We start from the raw sequence: 21747 nt of genomic DNA on the forward strand, positions 1-21747 counted from the left end.
GGGCGTTTCAGGAGGGCAGATTCGGGGGAAGGGAGCCGGGGATCAGACGGCAGTTTTGGGGGGAGCTGCTGGGGCACGTTTTGGGGGGTGCATAGGGGCAGGTTTGGGCTCAGATTTCAGGGGGAAGGATCGGGGGCAGGGATGTCTCGGTGGGTAGCTTGTGGGGCAGGTTTGGGGGGCGGCGGGGCAGGACGGGGGGTAGCTTTAAGGGAATGGGGATCGACTGGGGGGTCAGAGTTAGGGAGGGGGTCAGGTTGGGGGGATTTAGGGGACAGGTCTGTGGGGAATGCATTTCTAGGGGCAGGGTTGTGGGGAACTGGGGGACCTACCGATCAGGTTGGGGGGGGATCTAGGGGATCTAGGGGTCGGGTCCAGGGGGCAATGTGGGGTCTCGGGGGGGGATCTAGGGGTCGGGCGGGGGTGGGGGATCGATCGGGGTTCCACGCACCAGCGCCGAGCGGAGACTCTCCCTGGGCCGGCGGCGGGCGGGGGTCGCTGTCCGGCCCGTCCCAGGCTGGTCCCGTCGCTGTCTCCCCGCGGGGTCCCGGCCTGGCTGCGTGGGGGTGGGGGGGGGGGAGTGTCCGCCCCCTGGCGCCGTGCGCTGGGGCAGGGAGGGGGGCGGGCTGGAGGCTCCGGCCGAGTTCTGCAGGCTGGGGGGGGGGGGGAAGAGCCCCCTTGGGCCTGGTGACGTCACAGCTGCCCCGAGCAAAGGGGGGGGGGCCGGCGGCAGCTGCGACCTTCCCCCCACGTGTGAAAAGCCCCCACCTGCCGGTCACCCGACACCGCCACTCGCGGGCAGGAACGCGGCGCGCTGCTGGCTCAGCAGGGACCCTCCCCCTCCCTAGACCCCACCCCCTCGCGGGGCTGGGGAGAACCCCCTGGCTCCCAGCCCACCCCTGCTGTAACCACTAGTCCGTCCTGTCCCCCCTCCCCAGCCAAGGAGAGAACCCAGGAGTCCTGGCTCCCAGCCCACCCCTGCTGTAACCACTAGTCCGTCCTGTCCCCCCCTCCCCAGCCAGGGAGAGAACCCAGGAGTCCTGGCTTTGGCCACTGGGGGTGTGTGTGTGTGTGTGACAGTCAGGTACCTGGGTCTGTTCCCCATTCACTAGCTAGGGAACCGGGGGGGGGAGGGGCTGAGAGTCAGGACTCCTGGGTCCTATTCCCGGCTCTGGGTGTCTGACATCAGCACCTGAACGCCTCACCCGAATCTGGGCCCCGTCGCGCAAAGTCACCGAGGTTGGGGCCCCGCCGCGCCGGGCGCTGCACAGACAAGCACATGGAGAGGCAGGGCCTGCGCTGTGGGGCCCTGCGGAGGGTGGCTGTGGGACCCAGGGCCCTGCGCGCCGGTGCCCTTTGCCCTTTGCCGGCGGCTGCTGTGGGGCACTGGCGAATCCCACGACAGGTGGCACCTGTCTCTGGCCGTCCGGCCCGAGCTGGATTTCACTGACGCTGCGGATTGGTTTCAGCTGTGGGTATTTAAAGCCGGCCTCATGCCCGCCGTGCCCCCAGTCACGGCCGCCCCACCCCCCCATCTCCAACCCTGCCCCCACTGCCCCACTGTCTGTCCCTCTCACGCTGTGCCCTGGCCCCACCTCTGGCCCTGCACCCCCTCCCCCCCCGCCCCACCCCTGCGCTGACACTGAGAAGACAAATGGCTAAACCAAAAGCATCTGCCTGGGAAAACCGTCTGTGGGTGAGATGGGCATGGTCCCTACTGGATAGTGTGGTGGGGAGGGGCTGCCAGGACTCCTGGGTTCCATCCCCAGCTCTGGGAGGGGAGTGGTGTCTAGTGGTTAGAGCATGGGGGGGGGGGGGCTGGGAGCCAGGACTCCTGGGTTCCCTCCCCTTTGTGATCCCCCTCTCTGGGGGTGGGGAGTGGGCGCCCGGAGGGTGGTTGGGCCGGGGGACAGGAACCGCAGCAGGGGACAGAGGGCTGGGTGCCGGGGCTGCTGCAGCCTGGCCAGATGAGCTCATACGTCTTTCCCCAGCTAAAGTTTCCAGGATTAAATCACGCCTGGGCCTGACGCCACCGATAAATATAGCCCCAGGCGGGCCACGGCTCCAAACCCGCCCAGCACCCACCACTAGGCCCCACTCTCCTTCTCCAGCCAGGGACTGAACCTGGGGGTCCTGGTCCCAGCACTCCTGCTCTACCCTACTCCCCTCCCAGAACTGGGGCTAGAACCCGGGAGTCCTGGCTCCCAGCCCCTCCCCTGCTCTAGGCACTGGACTTCAAGTCCCCCTCTCCCAGCAGGAGAGAGAACCCAGGAATCCTGACTCTCCCCACCCCCAACGAAAACACACCAGGAGGGGCAGCATGGTTCTGGTCTCACCTGCACTCAGATGCCCCTGCTGGGAGGCCAGGGCTGGCACCTGCTCCCCACAGCGCCCTCCGCTGAGAGAGGCTGGCACTGAAGCAGCCCCCCCCCCCCCCATCACCCCCTGCTGGCAGAGACGGGCACGGGTGCAGAAAAGTGGTTTATTGCTACACACAGTGGAATACACAGTTCCTTCCACGCCCGGCGGCTCGGGGAACCCCATCGGGGTCCCTGCTCTCCTGGGAGGGGAGAGACTTTGGGGGCTATTGGAACGAAGCCCCCACAGTCCAGGCCCTGCGACATCTGATCCCCCCCCCACACACACACAGACGCCGGGGAGCCCGGGAAGGTGGGTCGGCGGGTGCTCGGTGCCAGCCGCACTCACTGGCCGCCCTCCAGCCCGTGGGCCGCCCGGTGGTTGGCCGGCAGCGAGGCCTGCTCCAGGTCCCAGAGGAAGCGGCGCAGATGGCACAGCTGGCGGTGGAGGGTGTCATCCGTCACCGGTGCCGTGGGGCAGAGCCGGAACCCCTCGCTGGGCAGGATCAGGGGCGGGTGGTCGGAGAAACTCTCGAAGATCTCGCCTGGGGGAGGGGAGAGGGGTGAGAGCTGGCGGGGGCTGTGGGTCGGGGTGAGAGCATGACAGATCTGGGGGGGGGGCTGGGTGGCGGGGGCTGTGGGTCGGGAGTGAGGGGCATGACAGATCTGGGGGGGGCTGGGCTGGGTTGGCGGGGGCTGTGGGTCGGGAGTGAGGGGCATGACAGATCTGGGGGGGCTGGGCTGGGTTGGCAGGGGCTGTGGGTTGGGAGTGAGGGGCACCGGCAGAGCTGAGGGGGGCAGGGCTGGGCGGGCAGGGGCTGTGGGTCGGGAGTGAGGGGCACCGGCAGAGCTGAGGGGGGCAGGGCTGGGCGGGCAGGGGCTGTGGGTCGGGAGTGAGGGGCACCGGCAGAGCTGAGGGGGCAGGGCTGGGCGGGCAGGGGCTGTGGGTTGGGAGTGAGGGGCACTGGCAGAGCTGAGGGGGGCAGGGCTGGGCGGGCAGGGGCTGTGGGTCGGGAGTGAGGGGCACCGGCAGAGCTGGGGGGGGCAGGGCTGGGCGGGCAGGGGCTGTGGGTCGGGAGTGAGGGGTGCTGGAACTCACTGTTTGCCATCTCCTCCCTCTCCTCCGGCGGGGGGCTCCAGCCCTCCGGGTACGGGCGGCCCAGTCCCAGGTGGTAGTTGCTCAGCAGATGGTGGAGCTGGGCAGCTGTCAGGGCCGGATACTCGCTGCGCAGCCGGGACCAGGTAGCCTGGGGGGCCGGGTGGGGGGAGCAGAGAAACGGTGAGATCCCTGGGGCCGGATGGGAACCGGCGCCCCCTAGAGGGGAATGGCTCCATGCCCCATTCCCCAGCCCCCCAAGCCAGCCAGTCCCCGCCCTGGGGCCGGATGGGAACTGGTGCCCCCTAGAGGGGAACGGCCCCATGCCCCACTCCCCGCCCCGGCACTCTGCCCGTGGCGCCCCTGGCAGGCTGCCCCTCACCTTGACCAGGCTGGTCTTGGGGATGCAGAGCAGGTTGGCGGTGGTGGACAGCTTGCGGAAGAACTCGGCGGCGATGTCGCCCAGCCCCACGCCCTGCAGCCAGTCCAGCACCAAGTCCAGGTTGGTGCGGATCTGCACGGCCTTCGACCACTGGTAGAAGGGTCCCCCGGTCCCTGCCGAGGAGGGCAGGAGACCACCGTCACAGCAGGGTGGGGCTGGATGGGACCCCCCAGGGGCAGCTGGCCCTCGCCCTCTGCTGGGGCAGGATCCAGCCCCCCACCTGACCAGCCACCCACCCTCCACGCACCCACCAGGGGACAGGAGGGGGGACAAGGAGGCTGCGATGTCTGGGGACTGAACCCCCCCTGACTGAGCCCCCCCTCCCCTCTTGCCCCTCATGCCCCCTTTGGCTCCTGGGCTAAGGGGGGGGGAAGCAGGGGCAGGGGGGGAGGAGCCGGCTGTTTCCTGCCCTGCCCAGAACCAACTGGCAGGAAGGAACAGCCTTCCTGCTGATCCCAGGACGGGACAATGGGAGGAAATGGGGGCGGGCGGGGGGGGCGGTTGGGATTTTCAGCCTGCTTGTGATTCACTCTGGCTCACAGATCCCCTCCCCCCCCGTCTAACCACTAGACCCCACTCCTCTCCCAGAGCTGGGTAGAGAACCCAGGAGTCCTGGCTCCCAGCTCCCCCTCCCCCGCTCTAACCACTAGACCCCACTCCCCCCCAGACCCAGGGATAGAACCCAGGCGTCCTGGCCCCCAGCCACTCACCTCTCTCCATGAGGGTGTTGAAGAGGGAGGCGTTGGAGAAGAAGAAGAGGTAGCCGAAGGTCTGGGACACCAGGTCGGGGTGTAGCTGGCACTCCCGGGTCAGCTCCAGCGTGGCCTGGTAGATGGCCAGGGTGCCACGGATGCCCTCTGGCATGGTGCTCAGCTCCTGGGCATGGGACAGGTCTGCCGCGGCGGTGAAGGGGTTACTGTCCAGCAAGGCGGGCAGGGCCGAGTACAGCGTCTGCCCAGGAAGGAAAGGGTTAAACACAAGGCAGGGGCTGCAGTACGGGCAGTAGGGGGCGCTGGGCTGCAGGGAGTTGGGGGGCCAGCAGGGGGCGCTCTCCCCTGGCAGGCAAGGCTGGCCCCGGTGCCCCAGGGCGGCGCTAGGGGGTGCTGGGCTGCAGGGGCGCCGTGCTCACCTTAGTCAGGTAATACACCGACTGCTGGAACGTGGACATGATGACCTCGTCCAGCACCGCCATGGCCTCATCACAGGTCTCCAGGTCGCTGGACAGCAAAGCATCATGGGAACTTCCTGGAGAGGACAAAGGGGGCAGGCTGTGGGGCTCTATGTGCCGGGCTCCCTGCTGAGCTCTGTGGATTCACCCCACCATCCCCTACCGGGGAGAGAACCCAGGCATCCCGGCTCCCAGCCCCCCGCTCCAACCACTAGGCCCCATTCCCCTCTCAGAGCCAGGGAGAGAACCCAGGCCTCCTGCTCACCCTCCAGGTCAAGTTCTTTCTCCAGGTCCAGCACTTTCTTCTGCACCAGGTTAAGCAGCTCCATGGCATTGGCCATCCAGAGCATCAGGGGGCGCAGGTCGGCCGCCACCTCTTCGATGCTGAGCGCCTTTGCCTGGCCCTTGTCCTGCTGGCTGGAAGGAGGAAAGGGGCAGGGGGAGTGACTGGGGTGGGGGCTGAACGGAGCCTTCTCCCCACGCTACTGGGACACCACCCCCGGGCCCTCTAGGACCCCATCTAGATCCAACAGCTCCCACTTGGATATAGTCAGCTGTGAAGGGAATAACAGCCAGTGTTCTTCTAGTTATCCAGGGACCCCGTGCTGAGATGCGGCCACCTCTGGGGTGGGGCGGGAGTCCGGGGACAGAGCACCCCCTATCCTGCCTGCTGCCGCAGCGGGGTGCGTGATGGGGAGTCTCCAAGCCCAGGGGGCTGCAGCCAGGGTCCCCGGGGTCACACTCACTTCTCCGGCTGCCGATCCCCGACTTCCTTGATCTTCTCCTGGCGTGGAAGAAAGAACTGATCAGGAGCTGGGCTTGGGGTTGCAGTGCCATCCTGGCCCCCCCAGCCCTGCCCCCACCCTGGGATACAGATCCCCCATCCCGTCCCCTCTCCCAGAGGTGGTGTATCCCTGTACCATCCCCCCCACCCAGTCATCTCATTACCCAGACGGCTTCCTTGACCAGCTGGGCGATCCTGGCCACCAGCTGGGGGAAGTGGCTAGGCTCCAGCACGCGGGTGGAGTGCTCCAGGCACAGGCCCAGCAGGAAAGCCGGGGCCAAGTTGAAGGCGGTGGCCCCCTGGAGCCGGACAATCTCCCTCAGCAGCGCCTCCTCCTCCTGGGGCCGGTAGCGCAGTTCAGGCTCCCGGCTCTCCACGTAGGCCTGGAAGGCGTCCTGCCTCTCCTGGAGGGAGCGCCCGCACGCCTGGCACGAGAAGGCGCCCGCTAGCCCGGGCGAGGCCCAGGGCCGGGGCAGCCAGGCTGGCCGAGGCTGGGGGGTCCGGGGGTCTTTGTACATGAAGAGGAAGTGCTGGCCCAGCCCCAGCAGGTCCCCGGGGTGCAGCTCGGCCTCGCGCACCAGGGGCCTCCCGTTGAGGGTGACGGCTGCCCCCCGGAAGGGCCGCACCAGGGCTGCCCCCGGGGCTGGCTCGGCTTCCTGCACGCAGCAGTGGCGGGGCAGGATGTCTGGGGCGCAGAGGAAGGTGTCCACATAGCCCCCCTTGTCGGGTTGGGGGCGGCGCCCGAAGACATGCCGACGCCGGGTCATCACGTAGATCACAAAATCCTGGGGGTGAGGGGGAAAATGGCATGAAAACACGGGATGGCATCGAAAACCAGCCTCCCCCGCTCTCTGGGGGGGAATGGGCTGTCCCTCCACGCCACCCCCACCTTCTGGGGGTGAATGGGCTCTTCTGCTGTGCCACCCCCACCGTCTGGGGGGAATGGGCTCTCCCGCCACACCACACCACCCGTGCCCTCTGGGGAGGAATGAGCTCTCCTGCTGAGGCACCCCTGTTTTTGGGGGGGAATCCTCCTGCTGTGGCACCCCTTCTACTCTTGGTGGGGGTGGGGGGGGCAACTGGCTGTTCCAGGCATCCCCCCTGTTTTCTATGGTAAAATGGGTTCTGCCATTTTTGCCCCGTCCCCAGTTTCTAGGAGAAAATGGACCATCCCCGCTATTGCGCCCCCATTTTTGTGGGGCGAAAATGGTCTCTTCTGGACAGTCCCCCCATTTTCTGTGTTAAAATGGGGGCTTCCATGACTGCACTCCCATCTCCTGGGGCTCTGCCACCCCTCCAGCCCTTCCTGCCCCTGGGGGTGCAAAGCATGCTGGGAGAGATGTGCTCCCAGCATGCTCGCTGCTGGACGATGGTGGGAAGAGCAAAGGGTGCAAATGGTCCTGGGGGCTGGGGTCACTGCGCCCCTCCCCCCACAGCCCAGCACCTCGCACTCAGCCCCACCCCACCCCCCGCAGCCCAGCCTCCCCTGCCCTACCTGCTTGTCGAAGCCGAGCAGCAGCAGGAAGTAGGGGTGCTGGTCGGGGGGCTGGATCAGGCACTGGGACAGCTGCTCCAGGCTGGCCTCGTCCGCCAGCTCCTCGGGTCCCCCGGCCTTGGCGTCCCCCTCCACCGGCTCCGCCTCCCGGGCCGGGGCCGCTTCGCCCTCCTGGTCCTCGCCGGCCGGCCCCACCTCGGTGCCCGCCACGCTCAGCACGGCCTTGCGCTCGCGCCGCTTGCGGGCGCTCAGGTTCATGTCGCTGATGCTGCGGCGCAGGGACAGGTTGTCGGCCCGCTCCTTGGGGGCCGGGCCCCCCGAGGCCGCCCGCGAGCGGCTCTTCTGTAACCGCCGTGCCTGGGCGTTGATGCCTGGGGAGGGGGGGCGAGAAAGGGGGTGAGAGTGGGAGGGGGCAGGCTGGATCCCTGCCCTGGGGCGTTTGGGGAGCCCCAGCCGAGCTCCGTCCTGTGGCTCCAAGCCAGGGAACAACTGGGGACCTCTGACTCAGAGCCACGGGGGCCCCCGTGGCTCTGAAGGGGAAGATAACTGGGGGCCCGTGGCTCTGAGCCGGGGGACGACCGGGAATTGGGGTCAGCCCCCCGCGGCCTCACCCGCCGTCTCGTTATCCTCGGCCTCGCCGGCCCGCTCCACCTCACGCCGGCGCCGCACCTCGAAGCGCCGTGACAGGCCGGCCTTGGGCTTCCAGACGTCCTGCAGCACCAGGGGCCGCTCGGTGTCGCCCACGGGGCGCAGGTGCTCAGCCTGCCAGGCCCCGCCGGGCCCCTCGAAGCGCCCCACCACGTCGCACAGCACGTAGCCCCCCTCCTCCTCCTCCGGCGCCACCCCGTAGCGCTCCAGGGCCTCCCGCACCAGCTGGCGCGCCGTGGAGCGCGGCGTGGCCAGCACGCTCTTGTAGTTGGCCCCCCGCGAGATGGCTCCCCCGAAGATCTTCAGGATGCCCGGCAGCTGGGGCTGGCTGGACAGCTCCACCAGGTCCTCCGGCACCGGGTCGATCAGATCCGCCAGCTTCTTCTCGCTGCCCCAGCGCCCGCCCCCCGCGCCGCTGCTGGCGCTGCGGTGAAACAGATTGGAGAGGCGCTTGTGGCGGCCCGGCTTTGTCTTGCCGGGGGGCCTCAGTTCCACTGTCTCGCTGCCCCGGCTGGCCGTGTCAGACGAGGTGGACCTGGGGAGGGAAGGCAGGACGCCGGGCTAGATGGGCCCGTTACTCTGAGCGGAGAGGGGAGGCCAGGCTGGAGAGGCCTGTGGGGCTGATTCAAGGGGTCAGCGAGGGGGTGAGACTGGGGTAGATGGGCTCATGGGGCTGAGTTGGGGGCAGGATATAGGGACAGATGGGCCGTGGGTGTGATCTGGGGGACAGGAAGGGTAGATGGGCCCATGGGTCTGATCCGTGGGGCAAGAAGCGGCGGGATACCGGGGTAGATGGGCCCATGGGTCTGATCCAGGGGCAGGAGGGGACTGGACACTGGGGAAGACGGCCTGTGGGGTTCTCCAGGGGACAGGAGGGAGGGGGCCGGTACCTGACGGAGCCCACACTGGGCCAGCGGCGGCTCATCTTGGCGAAGTGTTTCTTGGGCGAGTTGATCCAGAGGCCGACGGGGAAGTGGAGTTTCCCGAAGCGGGGGCTGCCCTCCTTCCGCTCCTCCGAGAACATGGTGCCGGGGGCGCTGGGCACCTGCGGGAATACAGCCGATGGCGGATTACTGGCACGAGTGGGGCAGTCATGCCAGGACCTGGGGGGCAGGGGCGAGCTGGCAGCTAGGGGGTGCTGGTGAGCAGCCAGAAGGTTGCAGGTGGGTGAGACCCTGGGGGGCGAGTTGTGGGTGGACAATGGGGTGAGTGGGGAGCCTGGGGTGAGTGGGAGGTTTTGGGGGGCCATGGGTTGGATGGGTGGGTGTTGGGGAGCAGTGAGGTTGGGGGCTGGGATGTTGTGGGGCATGGGGGGTGGGAATAGATGAGTGGGGACTGCAGGGAGGGGGCATTTGTCAGGGTTGCTGGGTGGTGGGGGGTGTCAGGATAAATGGGGAAGAGTCTCTGTGGGGGGAAGGGCATTTGGGGGTCTCTGTGGGGTGGGGTAACAGGGCCCGTTGGGGTTGTTACGCCTCATGACACATACTCATGACACATGACAAACACACATACTGTGACACACCCCACAGCAACACACCCCCACCGCCCCTTCCCCACTCATTTCACTAGCCCCACTTCGGTATTCCCAGCCCCTCCCCAGGAGCGTGGGGCTTAGAACAGAACCCAGAGCTGGGGAGAGAACCCAGGAGTCCTGGCTCCCTGTCCGTCCCCCCCCCCGCTCTAACCACTAGACATCACTCCCCTCCCCAGCAGCTCTGATCCTCCCAGCGCATACACAGTGGCTTCCACCCAGTTATATTTGGCTACAAGCCCCCTGCCCTGCTCCACCCCAGAGAGCTGGTGTGTGTGTGGGGGGGGGGGGGGGACTGGGAACCATTGCGGGGGAGGGATCTCGGGTGGTCTTTTGAGGCCCCTTGTTGGTTCAGATGCTTTCCCCCTCCCCCCGCTGAGGGTCACAGGAGAAAAGGCTCCGCATTGGGGAGACACCCCACACCCCAAAGTTGTAAGGAGCCTGGATGGGAAACCAGGACGCCTGGGTTCTAGCCCCCACTCTGGATGGGGAGTGGGGGCTAGTGGTTAGAGCAGGGGGGCTGGGAGCCAGGATCCTGGGTGGGGACCAGTGGTTAGCGATGGGGGAGCTGAGAGCCAAGACTCCTGGGTCCCATCCCCAGCTTTGTTACCAACCCCGGGGGGCAGTACCTCCCCTCTCTACCAGTCTAAAATGGGGGTCAGAGTCTCTCCCTACGGCGGCTGGCCGCTGATCACCCCCATTTGCCTCCCCCCCAATTCACCCCTCCCCGGCTGGCCTCTCCGGTCAGCCCCTTTTTGCTCCTCCCCCACGGCTGCCTGGCCCCCGATCACCCCAATTTTCCTTCCCCCACTGGCTGGCCCCCGGACACCCCCACTTCGCCTCCCCCTCTCCGGCCGCCCCTCCCCCGCCAGGGTGATACCCGGTCCCGTCGGGGGGCCGGACGTCTTCTCTCCGGGGCCCCGCTCCCGCTGCTGCCGCGATCACATCCAGCCTGGGGGCTCCCACGCCCGCCCCACGGCCCCTCGGTGGGGCGCGACCCCCAGCCCAGCCCCAGCTCTGCAGCCGGCCCGCTGCGCAATGACTGTGAGCACGGATTTCCCCTGGCCCCCGCCTGCCCGCGCGCTCGCGCGCGGCCGGGGGGGGGGGGGCAGGAAAAGGAGCCAGGCCAGGAAGCAGGGCCCCTCCGGACTGGGACTGTCCTGAGCAAGGATACGGGGCCTGAGGGGCGGACGGTGAGGGGCAGAGCAAAGGAGGTGGGAGGCTGGGAAAACCCAAGAAACCATGAGGAAGAGTGGGGGGGGCAGTGTGTGAGGGGGACCAGAGGGTGCAATGAGGGGGAGGGGCCGTGGGGGGCAGTGTGTGGGGGCAGGGCGTGATGTGGGGGGCTGTGAGGGAGGGTGTGGTGTATGTGGGGGTAGTGCGTGCGGGGGCAGTGTGGGTGTGTATGGGGGACGGGGCAGAGGGGGATGCAGTAGGGGGGAGGGGTGTGATATGGGGCAACGAGTGGGGGAAGGGTGCAGTGGGGGGACAGCGTGTGTGTGGGAGGGGCATGATGTGGGGCAGGGAGGGGGCACAACAAGGAGGCAGCGTGCGGGAGGGAGTGGGGCAGTGCCTGGGGGGGTCAGTGGGTGTGAATGTGGGATGGGGCAGTGGGGGGATGCAGTGGGGGGGACGGGGTGCAGAGTGGGGCGGAGGAGCCGTGTGTGTGGAGTGAAAGGGGGAGCAGGAAGTGTGGGGGAGGGGGTAATGTAGGGGCGAAGGAAGGGAGGTGTGTGTGGAGGGGTGCAGTGTGTGGGGGCAGGGTACAATGTAGAGGGCAGTGGGGGGGAAGGGCGCACTGGGGCTGGCCTGGCTTGCACCACCCAGCCTCCGCACTAGGGTCTCTGGGCTCAGCCCCTGGGGCTCCCCAACCCCAGCCCCCGAGCCGGCAGGGGATCCCTTGGAAGGAGCGCTACAGGGACTAGGACACACGGACCCTGGGGCCAAGGTGTGCAACAAGAAGCAGATTTATTGAGGGGCTGGGAGGAGCCAGCTGGCACGGTCGCCAGGGGGGTGTCCTGGAGTGGGCAGGGCCTCGCCGTGGGGCAGGGCTTGCGGGTCTGCCCCTTCCCCTGTGCCCCCAGGCGCCGTGGGGCTTAGATCCTGCCAGCGAAGGTACCCTTGTTCCGCTGCTCGTCCCAGCGTCTCACCTGGGGGGAGGGAAACGGAGTTAGGGGCAGGGAGGGGGCCCACGCCCAGCAGGCAGCTCCACACAGAGCAGGGCCCAGCCCCTCTATCGGGGGGCAGCAGGGAACGGCCCCCCCCCACCCTGCTCCCACACACACACAGGGCAGGGAATGGGTCATGGATCCTTTCCCCGCTTCTCCCACTCAGTGCAGAGTGGGGGGGTACCCCTGGGGTCCGGGCACCCCACATACCCAGGAGAGGGGACACAGGGACTTGTAGACCCGGTAGTACCACTGGCATGGCTTGGTGTCCTTCCCCTTTGCCCCCAGCACCTTCAGGCAGCGGTAATAGTCTGCAGGGAGACAACACGCATTACCCGCCACCGCCACAGGGGGGTGCCAGAGGTCCGGCCCCGCAGTCCCTGCCCCTCATAGCCAACTGCCCCCCCCCCAAACCATTAGACCCCACTCCCCTCCCAGAGCAGGGGAGAGAACCCAGGAGTCCTGGCTCCCAGCCCCCCTGCTCTAACCACTCCACCCTACTTCCCTCCCGGAGTTATGGAGAGAACCCAGGCATCCTGGCTCCTAGTCCCCCCCAACACACACACTTGACCCCCCCCTCCCCTGGGAGGGACCTCTGCCACTCACCCAGGTAATTCTGGTAGCAGTTGCGGGTCTGGTTGGTGTTGGGGAAGCGGGCGTCAAAGGGGGCAGTGCGGTAATATCCTCGGGACCACTGGGGGCTGCCCTTCTCCCCCCTGCCGGCTCCATTCGAGCGCTGCATTCCTGAAGAAGTAGAGAGGCTGGATTGCTCTAACCACTGGGCCTCACTCCCCTTCCGAGCTGGGCTAGAACCCAGGAGTCCTGGCTCCTAGCCCGCCCCCCTCCCCCGCTCTAACCACTAGACCCCACTCCCCTCCCAGAGCCGGGCTCACCTGTGTCTCACCCCCAATGACCCAAGCTGGTAAAGTCAGTCGCTTTGGCCTTCTAAAGGGCGAGAGAATAAAATGGGGAGGGGTGATCTCCCCCTCTGGCCCTAGGGGTGCTGCCGGGATCCCTCCCTGACCCCTCCCTGGCCTGCACTCCCCACATGCCCAGCCGGCCTGCGCTCCTCACGCTGTGTCCCCCCCCACCCGTCCAGTTTGACCGTGGGTCAGAACTGCTCCCCAGAGATTCTGAGGGCGGGGCTTTAGTGCCCCCCAAGTTCCTATTGCCTGGAACACTCCCCGCCGTGGAAGGCTCTGGCCAATGGGCGCAAAGGGCAGGGCCCACTCGACTGGATTTCAGTTTGGAGCAACGGCCCCAGAACCTTCTAGGAATGTGGGGGGGGGAGGCTTTTCCACCAATAAGAGTGCAGGGTTCCATGGTCCTGGCCCCCCCCACACACTGCTCCCTCCCATGGAGCCCAGCCCCTTCAATTTGCTCCCCAAACACCCCCCATGGAGCTTGCCCCCCACTCTGCTCCCCCCTCCCCCATGGAACCCCCCCTTTGCTCTCCCCACACCCCTGAACGTCCCCCCCATGGATCCTCTCCCCCCATGCCACTCCCCCCCCCCCCCGAACATCTCCCACCGTTCCCCCACGGAGTCCCCTGAGACCTCCCTTCTGCCTTCCCCCCTCACTGAGCCCCCCCACCCAGCCCGCTCCCTGCAGCCCAGCACCCCCTAGCGCTGCCCTGGGGCACGGGCCCCGCCCTGAGCACTGGAGGGCGCTGGCTGCCGTGCTGGAGGGACAATCGCACACATAAGCCGGTCCAACGTTCAGTGCAAAGTTTAATAGGCAAAGCTGGGAAAGCTGCGACGTTCGCTGCCCCGTGCCCCCGGCCAGCCGGCTCCTGGGGGGCAGCCCAGCCTCTTCCTGACCCGCTCCCCCAGCCTGGATCCTCCAGTCGTCCTGTCCCTGAGAGAGTTCCCTGGCCCGGCAACGAACACTCCACTCCAGCTCTTGCTGTGTCCGGCCTGCGGGAGGAGAAACCGTCATCACGCAGGGCAGAGAACGTACCGCCAGCTACTGCACCCCAGCACGGGGCGCCGTGGAGCACGGGTGTCCAAACAGCACCCAGCACGACTGGGGCCCTGGTCTCAGCGTGCTGACGTGCCACCGTAAAACGCAGAATAGGGGTGAAGATTTGGATGCAGCTAACATCCAAGCACATGGAGATGGAGCTCCCACCCCTTACCTGGCCTCTACTGGGATTTCATTCTGGTTGCAGCCCGGTCACTGCCACCTCTGTGGAGATAAACGCCCGCGATGTGATCAGCTGTGACCGTCACGACCCAATGCCATGATCAAAACGAGTGTATTAAGCTGATTCTACGCACAGGTAAATATACCTCCCAACTGCCCCGCTCCTCAGAACGGGAAGTCTAGGAGAACCTATTAAGAATAACTCTGTTCTTAAGAGTTGATCGGAAAACGGGGTGGATTTTCCATAGCAAACCGCAACTCACCCAGTGATTTTTCAGTTCTGTCTACATTTTCAATGGCAAATTTAAACTTTGACTCAAAAAACCAAACAACCCCCCCACCCAGGAAACTTGAAAATCATGAAAACAATTGCCGGATAACACAAACAGCTGAAAAAAGATTAGGCCTGAAAATGTGAAGGCAAAAAAAAGGCCAAAAAAAATAATTCGGCCAAAACCTGCTAAAAACTAGGGAAAAATCAGACAAAGTGAAAAAAAATAAACAAAAAATTAGCTGAAATCTGCCAAAACCTAAATCAATTCTGATCCAAACCCAAAGAAAAAGTTTTAGCCAATAAAATGGGTTAAAAATGTCAATTTTCAAGCAGAAACTTTCAGTTTTACACTCAAAAAATAGGAGAGAAACAGATGCTTTCCGCAGAATCTTTCATTTAATTAAGAACCCAGTTTTCAGTCATAAAGTCTGGATGGATCCCTGAGATAAATTGCCAGGTCTGCAGATAAATTTCATTATTACAATGTTTGCATTGATCTGAATTTCTGCTGAATTAAATCAGCAACCATAAGTATAGCAAAGTGGTCATTTATCTGGGGTTAACTGGGTTACTCAGAGTTTTAAGTAAAATAATGAATGTGATTACAATCATAATTACAATAGTAATGACCAATTATTCTTACAAATAAAAATGACAAAAATAATGGAGTAAAAATCAATCAGCGACAGCTTTCTCATTAGCACCTTGCAGTGGAGAGTTTCTAAGTGAGAAGAAACTAATAATGATCCCTAAATCATCCATAGATCTCAAAGCACTTTACAGAAAATGGAACGTTATGCCCATTTTACAGATGGGGAAGAAAGATGCCCAGAGACCCAGCACTCTATCCACTAGGTGACGCTGTCTGTGTTTGTTGTAGCTGTGTCAGTCCCGGGATATTAGAGAGACAAGGTGGGTAAGGTGTCTCTGATATCGTGGCACCAACACAGAGGCTGGGAATGGGTGACAGGACGGATCCCTTGATTCCCTGTTCCATTCATTCTCTCTGATGCACCTGGCATTGGCCACTGACAGAAGACAGGATACTGGGCTAGATCGACCATTGGTTTGACCCAGTAGGGCCGTTCTTATGTCTTTTATTGGACCCAGCTATGCAGAACTCTTCTCCAGGTCTGGGAAAGATACCCCAGCAAAATACAAAGTGGAACAGATTGTTTAGCGTAAGGAGTTTACACATATTTCAAGGGACAATTCAAGGTGAAGCGGCCCGTTAACTCCTCTCCCGTCTTGCGAGGGGGGGGTGCGGAGAAGCTGGCGGGTGATTTAAGTGGGTTATAGATTGTTGTAATGAGCCATAAATCCAGTGTCTATTCAGAGGAGAAAGTCCATTATATTCACTTTAACACACCTAAAACCGCTGTCACCAAACAAGGATGCTCCACCAGAGACATTGATCGCATCATGGAAGGGGCCAGCTAAATAACCCAAGATAACCTGCTTCAACACAGAAATAAAACCCCCTCCGCCCCCCACTGAAACCTATATGGGGTGTCATCAAATAAATGCATCCCATATTCTACGGGGACCCCGTACTGAGGGAAATCTTCCCTGGACCCCCTCTTCTGGCTTCCAACAACCCTCCAACCTCGCCAAGCTCACCAGATCCAGCCAGAAGATACAAAACCTGCAGCTCCATCTCCATCGTTAGGGTGATCAGCACCTCCCACGATGCACCTTTCAAGATCCCTGGGGCCTGACATGGGGTGTATCCCATCCAGGGCCCCGACGATGGGGGTGAAACCAGACAGTCCCTCCACCCTCGAACGTCCTCAGCCCAGCAAAACCGATCCAAGACACACGCACCCTAGCGCCCCTCCATCCTCAGCCTCAACGGAAACCTGCCCAGCCCTGGCCACCCATGGGCCGGGAAGCTTCAATTCAGAGCCTCGCGAGACACTGAAAATCACGGACTCTGGATTCACGGCTCATTACGACAACCTGTAACCTTCTCACCCCCCTTTTCTGTCCTACGACTGCGGTGGCATGATCGGGCCACTACCCCCGGGAACGCGTTAATTCCTGATCACTTCCACCAGGTATTTCGCCGTGACACTAGGCGCCCCTTTCCCAGGTGCAAGAGAAGATGGTCCAATAAAATCTGGAACCTCCTCGCCTTGTTCCCCCGGCTCTCTCCGTCCGGCCACGTGTGCCTGGCGTGCCTCCCGCTGGACGGCTCTTTGCACGCCCAGCCGGGGCATTTCAAAATCTCCAAGAGAGGAAATTTGCAGGACGGAACAAGTACCAGGGGCGGGGCAGAGTGGGGGAGTTGATGATGAAAAGCGGAGGTTCACTCTGGTATATCTTGGGGGGGCAAAGAGACACCCAGGGTATGTCTACACACCGATTAAACACCCACATTTTACCACCCAGCAGCCTGAACCAGCCGATCTGAGCCAACTGTGGGTGGGAACCCAGGAGTCCTGACCCCCCGTATCCACCCTCCCTGCTCTAACCACTAGACCCCACTTCCCTCCTGGCTTGCTGAGAGAAGCTCCTGGGAATGGACCAGACCTGAGCTAAGCTTAGGAAGTCTTGAGTCTCAGGAGCAAGGGGTAGGAGGAATGGGGGCGACCGTTGAGCCCCCAGGAAACACAGCTGCCTGTCCTAGAGAGAGGGAGAGGGCATCCAATCAGAATCTCTAGGGTCTCCAGGTACCCTGCCCCTCTGCAGCACCCCCTAGGTCCCACAGGGAGCACAGCACACCACTATGCGGCCCATGGGGGGAGGAAGTATAGCCCTACGTGTAGTGGGGGAAACTGAGGCACGGGGCTTGATCTGGAGTCACAGAAAGTCAGTCTCAGACAGGAATAGAACCCAGGAGTCCTGGCTCCCAGCCTCCCTGCTCTAACCACTAGTCCCCACTCCGCTCCCCTCTCCACGGCTAGAAGTTGAACCCAGGAGTCCGGCAGAAGCGGGCCCTGCTGAACGCGTGCGGTTGATGTGACGCCCCCCAGCCCCACCTACCTGCTGGCGGGGTGCCCCACAGAGGGGTCCTGCTTGTCTTCCTGCTGACCTTTGCTCCGGCTCCTCGCCACGCTGGCTCTCCCAGGTCCCCAGTGCCCTTGTCTGTCCAGCTCCGAGCGCCAGGCACCACTGGGACCCACACCCACCGAGACCACAGCCGGCTTGGAGATCCCCACTGCCACGGAGACTGCGGATCTCCTGTGGGACGTCTGGCTCGGCTGGCCCAAGGGACTCTGGGAATGGGCCCCTCCTTTCTCCCTGGTCCAGCTTTGGCTCTGCCCCCCAGATCTCCCCCGGCGGGCGCTGCCTGGGGATGCGTCACCGGCCTCAGTCCCCAGAGGAGCCCCAGAGCTCAGGGAGCTGAGCCAGCTCCTCCCATCACTGGGAACCCGAACGTCTGTCCCCGTGGGCTGGGCGCTGCTCAGAGACCCCGGCTCAGACCGGCCCACAGCCACCGATACTGCAGCCATCTCTGACGGGCCGGCAGCCACGGACACTCTGGATCTCTCAGCAGATCCTGGAGCCACAGGTCTTGATCTCTCAGCAGATCCTGGAGCCCTGGAGGCGCTGGATTTTTCAGCAGAACCTGGAACCACGGAGGCTCTGGATCTTTCTGGAGAGCCAGGAGCCACAGAAGCTCTGGACCTCTCAGCAGAATCTTGAGCCAAAGGTCTCGATCTCTCTGGAGAACCAGGAGCCACGGAGGCTCTGGACCTCTTAGATGTTCCTCTGGACACGTCGTCACTGTCCATTCCCAGGGAAGCCACAGTGCCAGGGGTCCCAGCCTCCCCAGTGGAGTTTGGGGAGCTGATTCGACCTCCGCTCCGCCTCCCCCGCTTGCTAGACCTCTCACCTGGCAGGCTCAGCCTGTCCCTTTCCGAGAGCCGGGCGCTGCTCCGTGGCCCCAGCTCGGACGGCCCCACGGCCACCAATACCGTGGCCATCTCCGAAGGGCCGGCGGCTGCTGAGACTCTGGATTTCTCTGAAGGGCCGGCGGCCACCGAGACTTTGGATCTCTCCAAAGGGCCAGCTGCTCCGGAAGCTCCGGACACAGCGCTAGACCCCGGCTGGCTTGGCCTCCCCACGGGGCTCCGGGAACGGGACGTGCCCTGCTCCGTGGAAGGGCTGACGTGGCCCCGCAGGGCTTGGCTCCTCTCCGCACTTGGCTCCCTGGATCTCCTGCCCAGCTCCATCTCTCTGTCCGTCCCCACGGGCTGGGCGCTGCCCAGCCTGGAAGGACCCACTGCCACCGACGCTGTGGCCATGGCCGAGCGCCCCACGCCCACGGAGGCCGTGGCCACGGCTGAACGCCCCACGCCCACGGAGGCTCTGGATTTCTCAGGGGAGCTGGGACCCACGGTGGCGCTGCCCAGCCTGGAAGGACCCGCTGCCACCGACGCCGTGGTCACGGCTGAGCGCCCCACGCCCACGGAGGCTCTGGATTTCTCAGAGGAGCTGGGACCCACAGTAGCGCTGCCCAGCCTGGAAGGACCCGCTGCCCCCGACGCCGTGGTCACGGCCGAGCGCCCCACGCCCACGGAGGCTCTGGATTTCTCAGGGGAGCTGGGACCCACGGTGGCTCTGGATCCCCCAGGCTGTGCCCTGGACAGTCGGTCGCTCTCCCAGCCCAGAGCTGCCCCAGAGCCAGCTGGGCCCTGCTCCCCGTCACTCCGCCCCTTGCTCTCCACGGTCGAGGGTGCCACGGAGCTCAGCTCCGGGCTGCGCTGGCCCGACATCTCCACCACGCCCGAGATGGTGACCCGCTTGGAGGACTTTGAAGACAGCTGCGTCTTGGCATCCTCCCGGCTCCTTCTCTTTGGGGAGGGAGGGCAGAGAGAATCAGACGGGGTTTGAGGCAGGGGGCGCCGGGGGTCTCAGGTAGAGTGACCGAGGGGCTCAGGACAGGGGGGGAGGGCAGAGGGCTCAGGGCCGTGGGGTGTCATGGGAGTGGGCATGAGCACTGCAGGGGATTATGGGGGATGGGAATGGTGCCAGCCCCTCCCCCAGCGCACACAGTCCTCTGCTCCAGGGGGGAGACATGGACTCGGGCTCCATGACCTCCTGGCCCTTCCCTGGAGAGGTTGCCTGTGGAGGGGGACTCTGCCCCGGGGCCCGAGGGCTGGCATACTCATCACACTGATGAAGGAGGCCGAATGGGAGGGGGCTGGATCCCATGTGGGATTCGCCCGGCTGAGCTCCCCACCCTGCCCCCCCACATCCGAGCTCCCCCCACATCCTCCCACCCATCCTGCCCCCCCCCACCCATTGCACCCTGGCCCACCAGCGCCCCCTACCTGACTCAGCTTCCCGCCCGTCACCTTATCCAGGGAGTTGGACAGGGCGCTGTAGATGGTCACAAATGTGAGGCTGCCCTTGTCCTTGGCTGAGGGCGTAATAGAGCAATGAGACACTGGGCAGCCACGTGGGGGCGCTGTGGGGCACGGGGAGGGAGTGCTGGCTGTGGGGTGGGGCTCCCAGCTACCCCAGCCCCACCTCTCCCAGTGAGGGTGGCTGTGGGGTGCAGGGCGGGAAATTCCCTTACTGCGGGAAGGAGGATTTTCTCCATACCTGAACTCAGAGCCGATTTAAACTTTCCTGTCGAGTCTGATCCCTTTTCCCTGAAAAGGAAGATCCATAGTTCAGCTACCAGTCACCCTGGGCCTCGAATATCCTGAGACGCTCACACCTGGGCCTTGGGTGGGGGTGACGGCACCGTCTCCCTCCCACGTACCACTCAGGGACAGTGGGGTTCGGGCCTCCGCTTCCTATTGGTAAAGCTCCAGCCCCTGCCCTTTAGGTGAATGGAGAATCCCCCTCATCCAGGAGCAGTACGGTGCATAGGACACGGTGTCAGAGAGATTTGACCACAGCCCGTGAAGGGCAGATAGTTTGCTTGCACTCACACACACATGGAGCAGGGCTTATCCCCTCCAGCGGAGAGTGGTAGGGACAGACACACACACGGAGCAGGTTTCATTACACAATAAAGATCCCAAAGCACTTTAACCAAATGGATTATACAGACTGCAGGAGATCATTTCACCCAGTGCCGAGATGCGACTGCCTCTGGGGTAGAGCGCGGGGGGCTGGTTATGTGTTTAACCAGGACCCACCGACCCCACCTACCTGGACAGCCTCTTCTGGCTGACGTGGCCAGAGCTGGACTGGGCTTTGCCTTTGACACCTTCTCCACTTGTCTCCCTGGATCTTGTTCCCAACCGGGGGCTGCTCCGGCTTCTCTGCCCAGAGGGGCCCACAGCCACGGACGCCGTGGCTACTTCTGAAGGCCCCACGCCCACAGACAGCTGGGATCTCTCTGGAGGGGCAGGAGCCACGGGAGAGCTGGCCTGCTCCGCAAAGCTGGGAACCATGGACCCACTGGGCCGCTCGTGGGAGCTGGGAGCCATGGCGGCTCTGGGTGGCCTAGATGTCGCACTAGATCCACGCTGGCTCCGGGAACGGGACCCACCCTGCTCTCCGGCGGAGCTGGCATGGCCCAGCTGGGCTCGGTTCCTCTCCCCAGATCTCTTGCCTGGCTCCATCTGTCCATCTATCCTCGAGAGCCGGGCACTGACCAGCCTGGAAGGACCTGCTGCCACCGAGGCCGTGCTTGGTAGGGAGCGCCCCACGCCCAGGGAGGCCGTGGCTACCTCCGAGCGCCCCACGCCCATGGAGGCCGTGGCTACCTCCGAGCGCCCCACGCCCAGGGAGGCCGTGGCTACCTCCGAGCGCCCCACGCCCACGGAGGCTCTGGATCGCTCAGGGGAGCCGGGGGCGCCGGAGGCTTTGGAGGCTGCACTCGCTCCACGCTGGCTCAGGCTTCCCACCTGGCTCCGGGAACTGACGCCCCCTTGTTCCCCAGAGGGGATGGCCACGTTCAGCTGCCCCCGGCTCCTCTCCACGATCGGCTCCCTGGAGGAGCCCTCGAGATACGGCTGGCTTCTGTAGCTCCGCTCCCTGGACACTGGGCTCTGCTGGGAAGGGACCCCGGGTTAATGGCAGCTATATCCACCAGCCTCCCACCTCCTTTCCCTTCCCAGAGTCAGGGAGAGAACCCAGGAGTCCTGGCTCCCAGCCCCCTGCTCTAACCACTAGACTGCACTGACACCTGGCCCACAGACAGGGGCTGCATCACCCATTGCTCAGCAGCGCCCCCGAGGTCCCGTGAAGAGCAGGGCGGACAGGGAACCTCTCTGGGCTAGTGATGGGGAGTCTGGTTGGGAGGGGCGCCCTTTCTCGGGGAACCCCCTTCCTAGGAGAGGGGGGGGGTCCTCTGCCCAAGACACAGCCCTCTGGATCTCAAGGTTGGGGGTCACTCCCCTCGCCCGCCAGCCCTCACCTGCATCCATGGGTCAGCGACCTTTGCCCGGGAGCCGGACAGCCCATCAAACTGGATGGGGCTGGGGGAGCGTCTCACCGAGGCTGTTGCAAAGCAGAAGGAGATTGAGGAGCTGGGGAGGGGGGTCTCCTGGCTTCCCCAGCCCCACCTCCCCCAGCAGGAGGCGCTGTGTGGGTGCCCTGATTCCCGTATCGGCCTGCGTGGTACCTACCCGTGCTGGGCTTTTCCAGGCGTCCAGCCCCACGTCCCGCTATACTCTGCCTGTAAAGAGAGAGCCCGGATCAGAACCGCCCGGCCCGTCGGGCTGGAGGGATGGCG

The 21747-nt window shown here is 64.3% G+C and overlaps 2 protein-coding genes and 1 long non-coding RNA gene across 3 annotated transcripts; all 3 read right to left on the reverse strand.

The window, feature by feature from the left end:
- Positions 1 to 2641: 2641 nt before the first annotated feature.
- Positions 2642 to 10509, reverse strand: RASIP1 (Ras interacting protein 1). Its single transcript, XM_067532710.1, has 12 exons — positions 10399 to 10509; positions 8878 to 9032; positions 7951 to 8522; positions 7340 to 7710; positions 6009 to 6629; positions 5807 to 5844; positions 5326 to 5477; positions 5022 to 5137; positions 4603 to 4843; positions 3833 to 4005; positions 3454 to 3601; positions 2642 to 2899 (listed from the first exon to the last, which is right to left on the reverse strand). The coding sequence occupies exons 2-12, from the start codon at positions 9009 to 9011 to the stop codon at positions 2700 to 2702; spliced, it is 2766 nt and encodes a 921-aa protein (XP_067388811.1). The 5' UTR covers positions 9012 to 9032; positions 10399 to 10509; the 3' UTR covers positions 2642 to 2699.
- A 1105-nt stretch (positions 10510 to 11614) lies between these two features.
- On the reverse strand, positions 11615 to 12428 carry COX6B2 (cytochrome c oxidase subunit 6B2). Its single transcript, XM_067532719.1, has 3 exons — positions 12293 to 12428; positions 11897 to 11997; positions 11615 to 11668 (listed from the first exon to the last, which is right to left on the reverse strand). The coding sequence occupies exons 1-3, from the start codon at positions 12426 to 12428 to the stop codon at positions 11615 to 11617; spliced, it is 291 nt and encodes a 96-aa protein (XP_067388820.1).
- Positions 12429 to 13408: 980 nt separating this feature from the next.
- Positions 13409 to 17205, reverse strand: LOC137143109 (uncharacterized). Its single transcript, XR_010917112.1, has 3 exons — positions 17091 to 17205; positions 13824 to 13873; positions 13409 to 13602 (listed from the first exon to the last, which is right to left on the reverse strand). It is a non-coding gene; the product is annotated as an uncharacterized lncRNA (long non-coding RNA).
- Between the last annotated feature and the right edge of the window lie 4542 nt (positions 17206 to 21747).

This window comes from Emydura macquarii, unplaced genomic scaffold (genome assembly GCF_026122565.2).
Source record: "Emydura macquarii macquarii isolate MOO-44397 ecotype Brisbane River unplaced genomic scaffold, CSIRO-AGI_Emac_v2 contig_3296, whole genome shotgun sequence".
NCBI lineage: Eukaryota > Metazoa > Chordata > Testudines > Chelidae > Emydura > Emydura macquarii.

Coding starts and splice junctions, on each gene's coding strand:
- RASIP1 (XM_067532710.1), bottom strand. CDS start 9,011: ATGTTCTCGGAGGAGCGGAAGGAGGGCAGCCCCCGCTTCGGGAAACTC. Junction 5,138..5,325: donor GAAAGAACTTGACCTGGAGG/GTGAGCAGGAGG, acceptor TGTCCTCTCCAG/GAAGTTCCCATGATGCTTTG. Junction 4,006..4,602: donor CAACACCCTCATGGAGAGAG/GTGAGTGGCTGG, acceptor CCTCCTCGGCAG/GGACCGGGGGACCCTTCTAC.
- COX6B2 (XM_067532719.1), bottom strand. CDS start 12,428: ATGCAGCGCTCGAATGGAGCCGGCAGGGGGGAGAAGGGCAGCCCCCAG. Junction 11,998..12,292: donor CTGCTACCAGAATTACCTGG/GTGAGTGGCAGA, acceptor GTCTCCCTGCAG/ACTATTACCGCTGCCTGAAG. Junction 11,669..11,896: donor CCCTGTGTCCCCTCTCCTGG/GTATGTGGGGTG, acceptor CCCTCCCCCCAG/GTGAGACGCTGGGACGAGCA.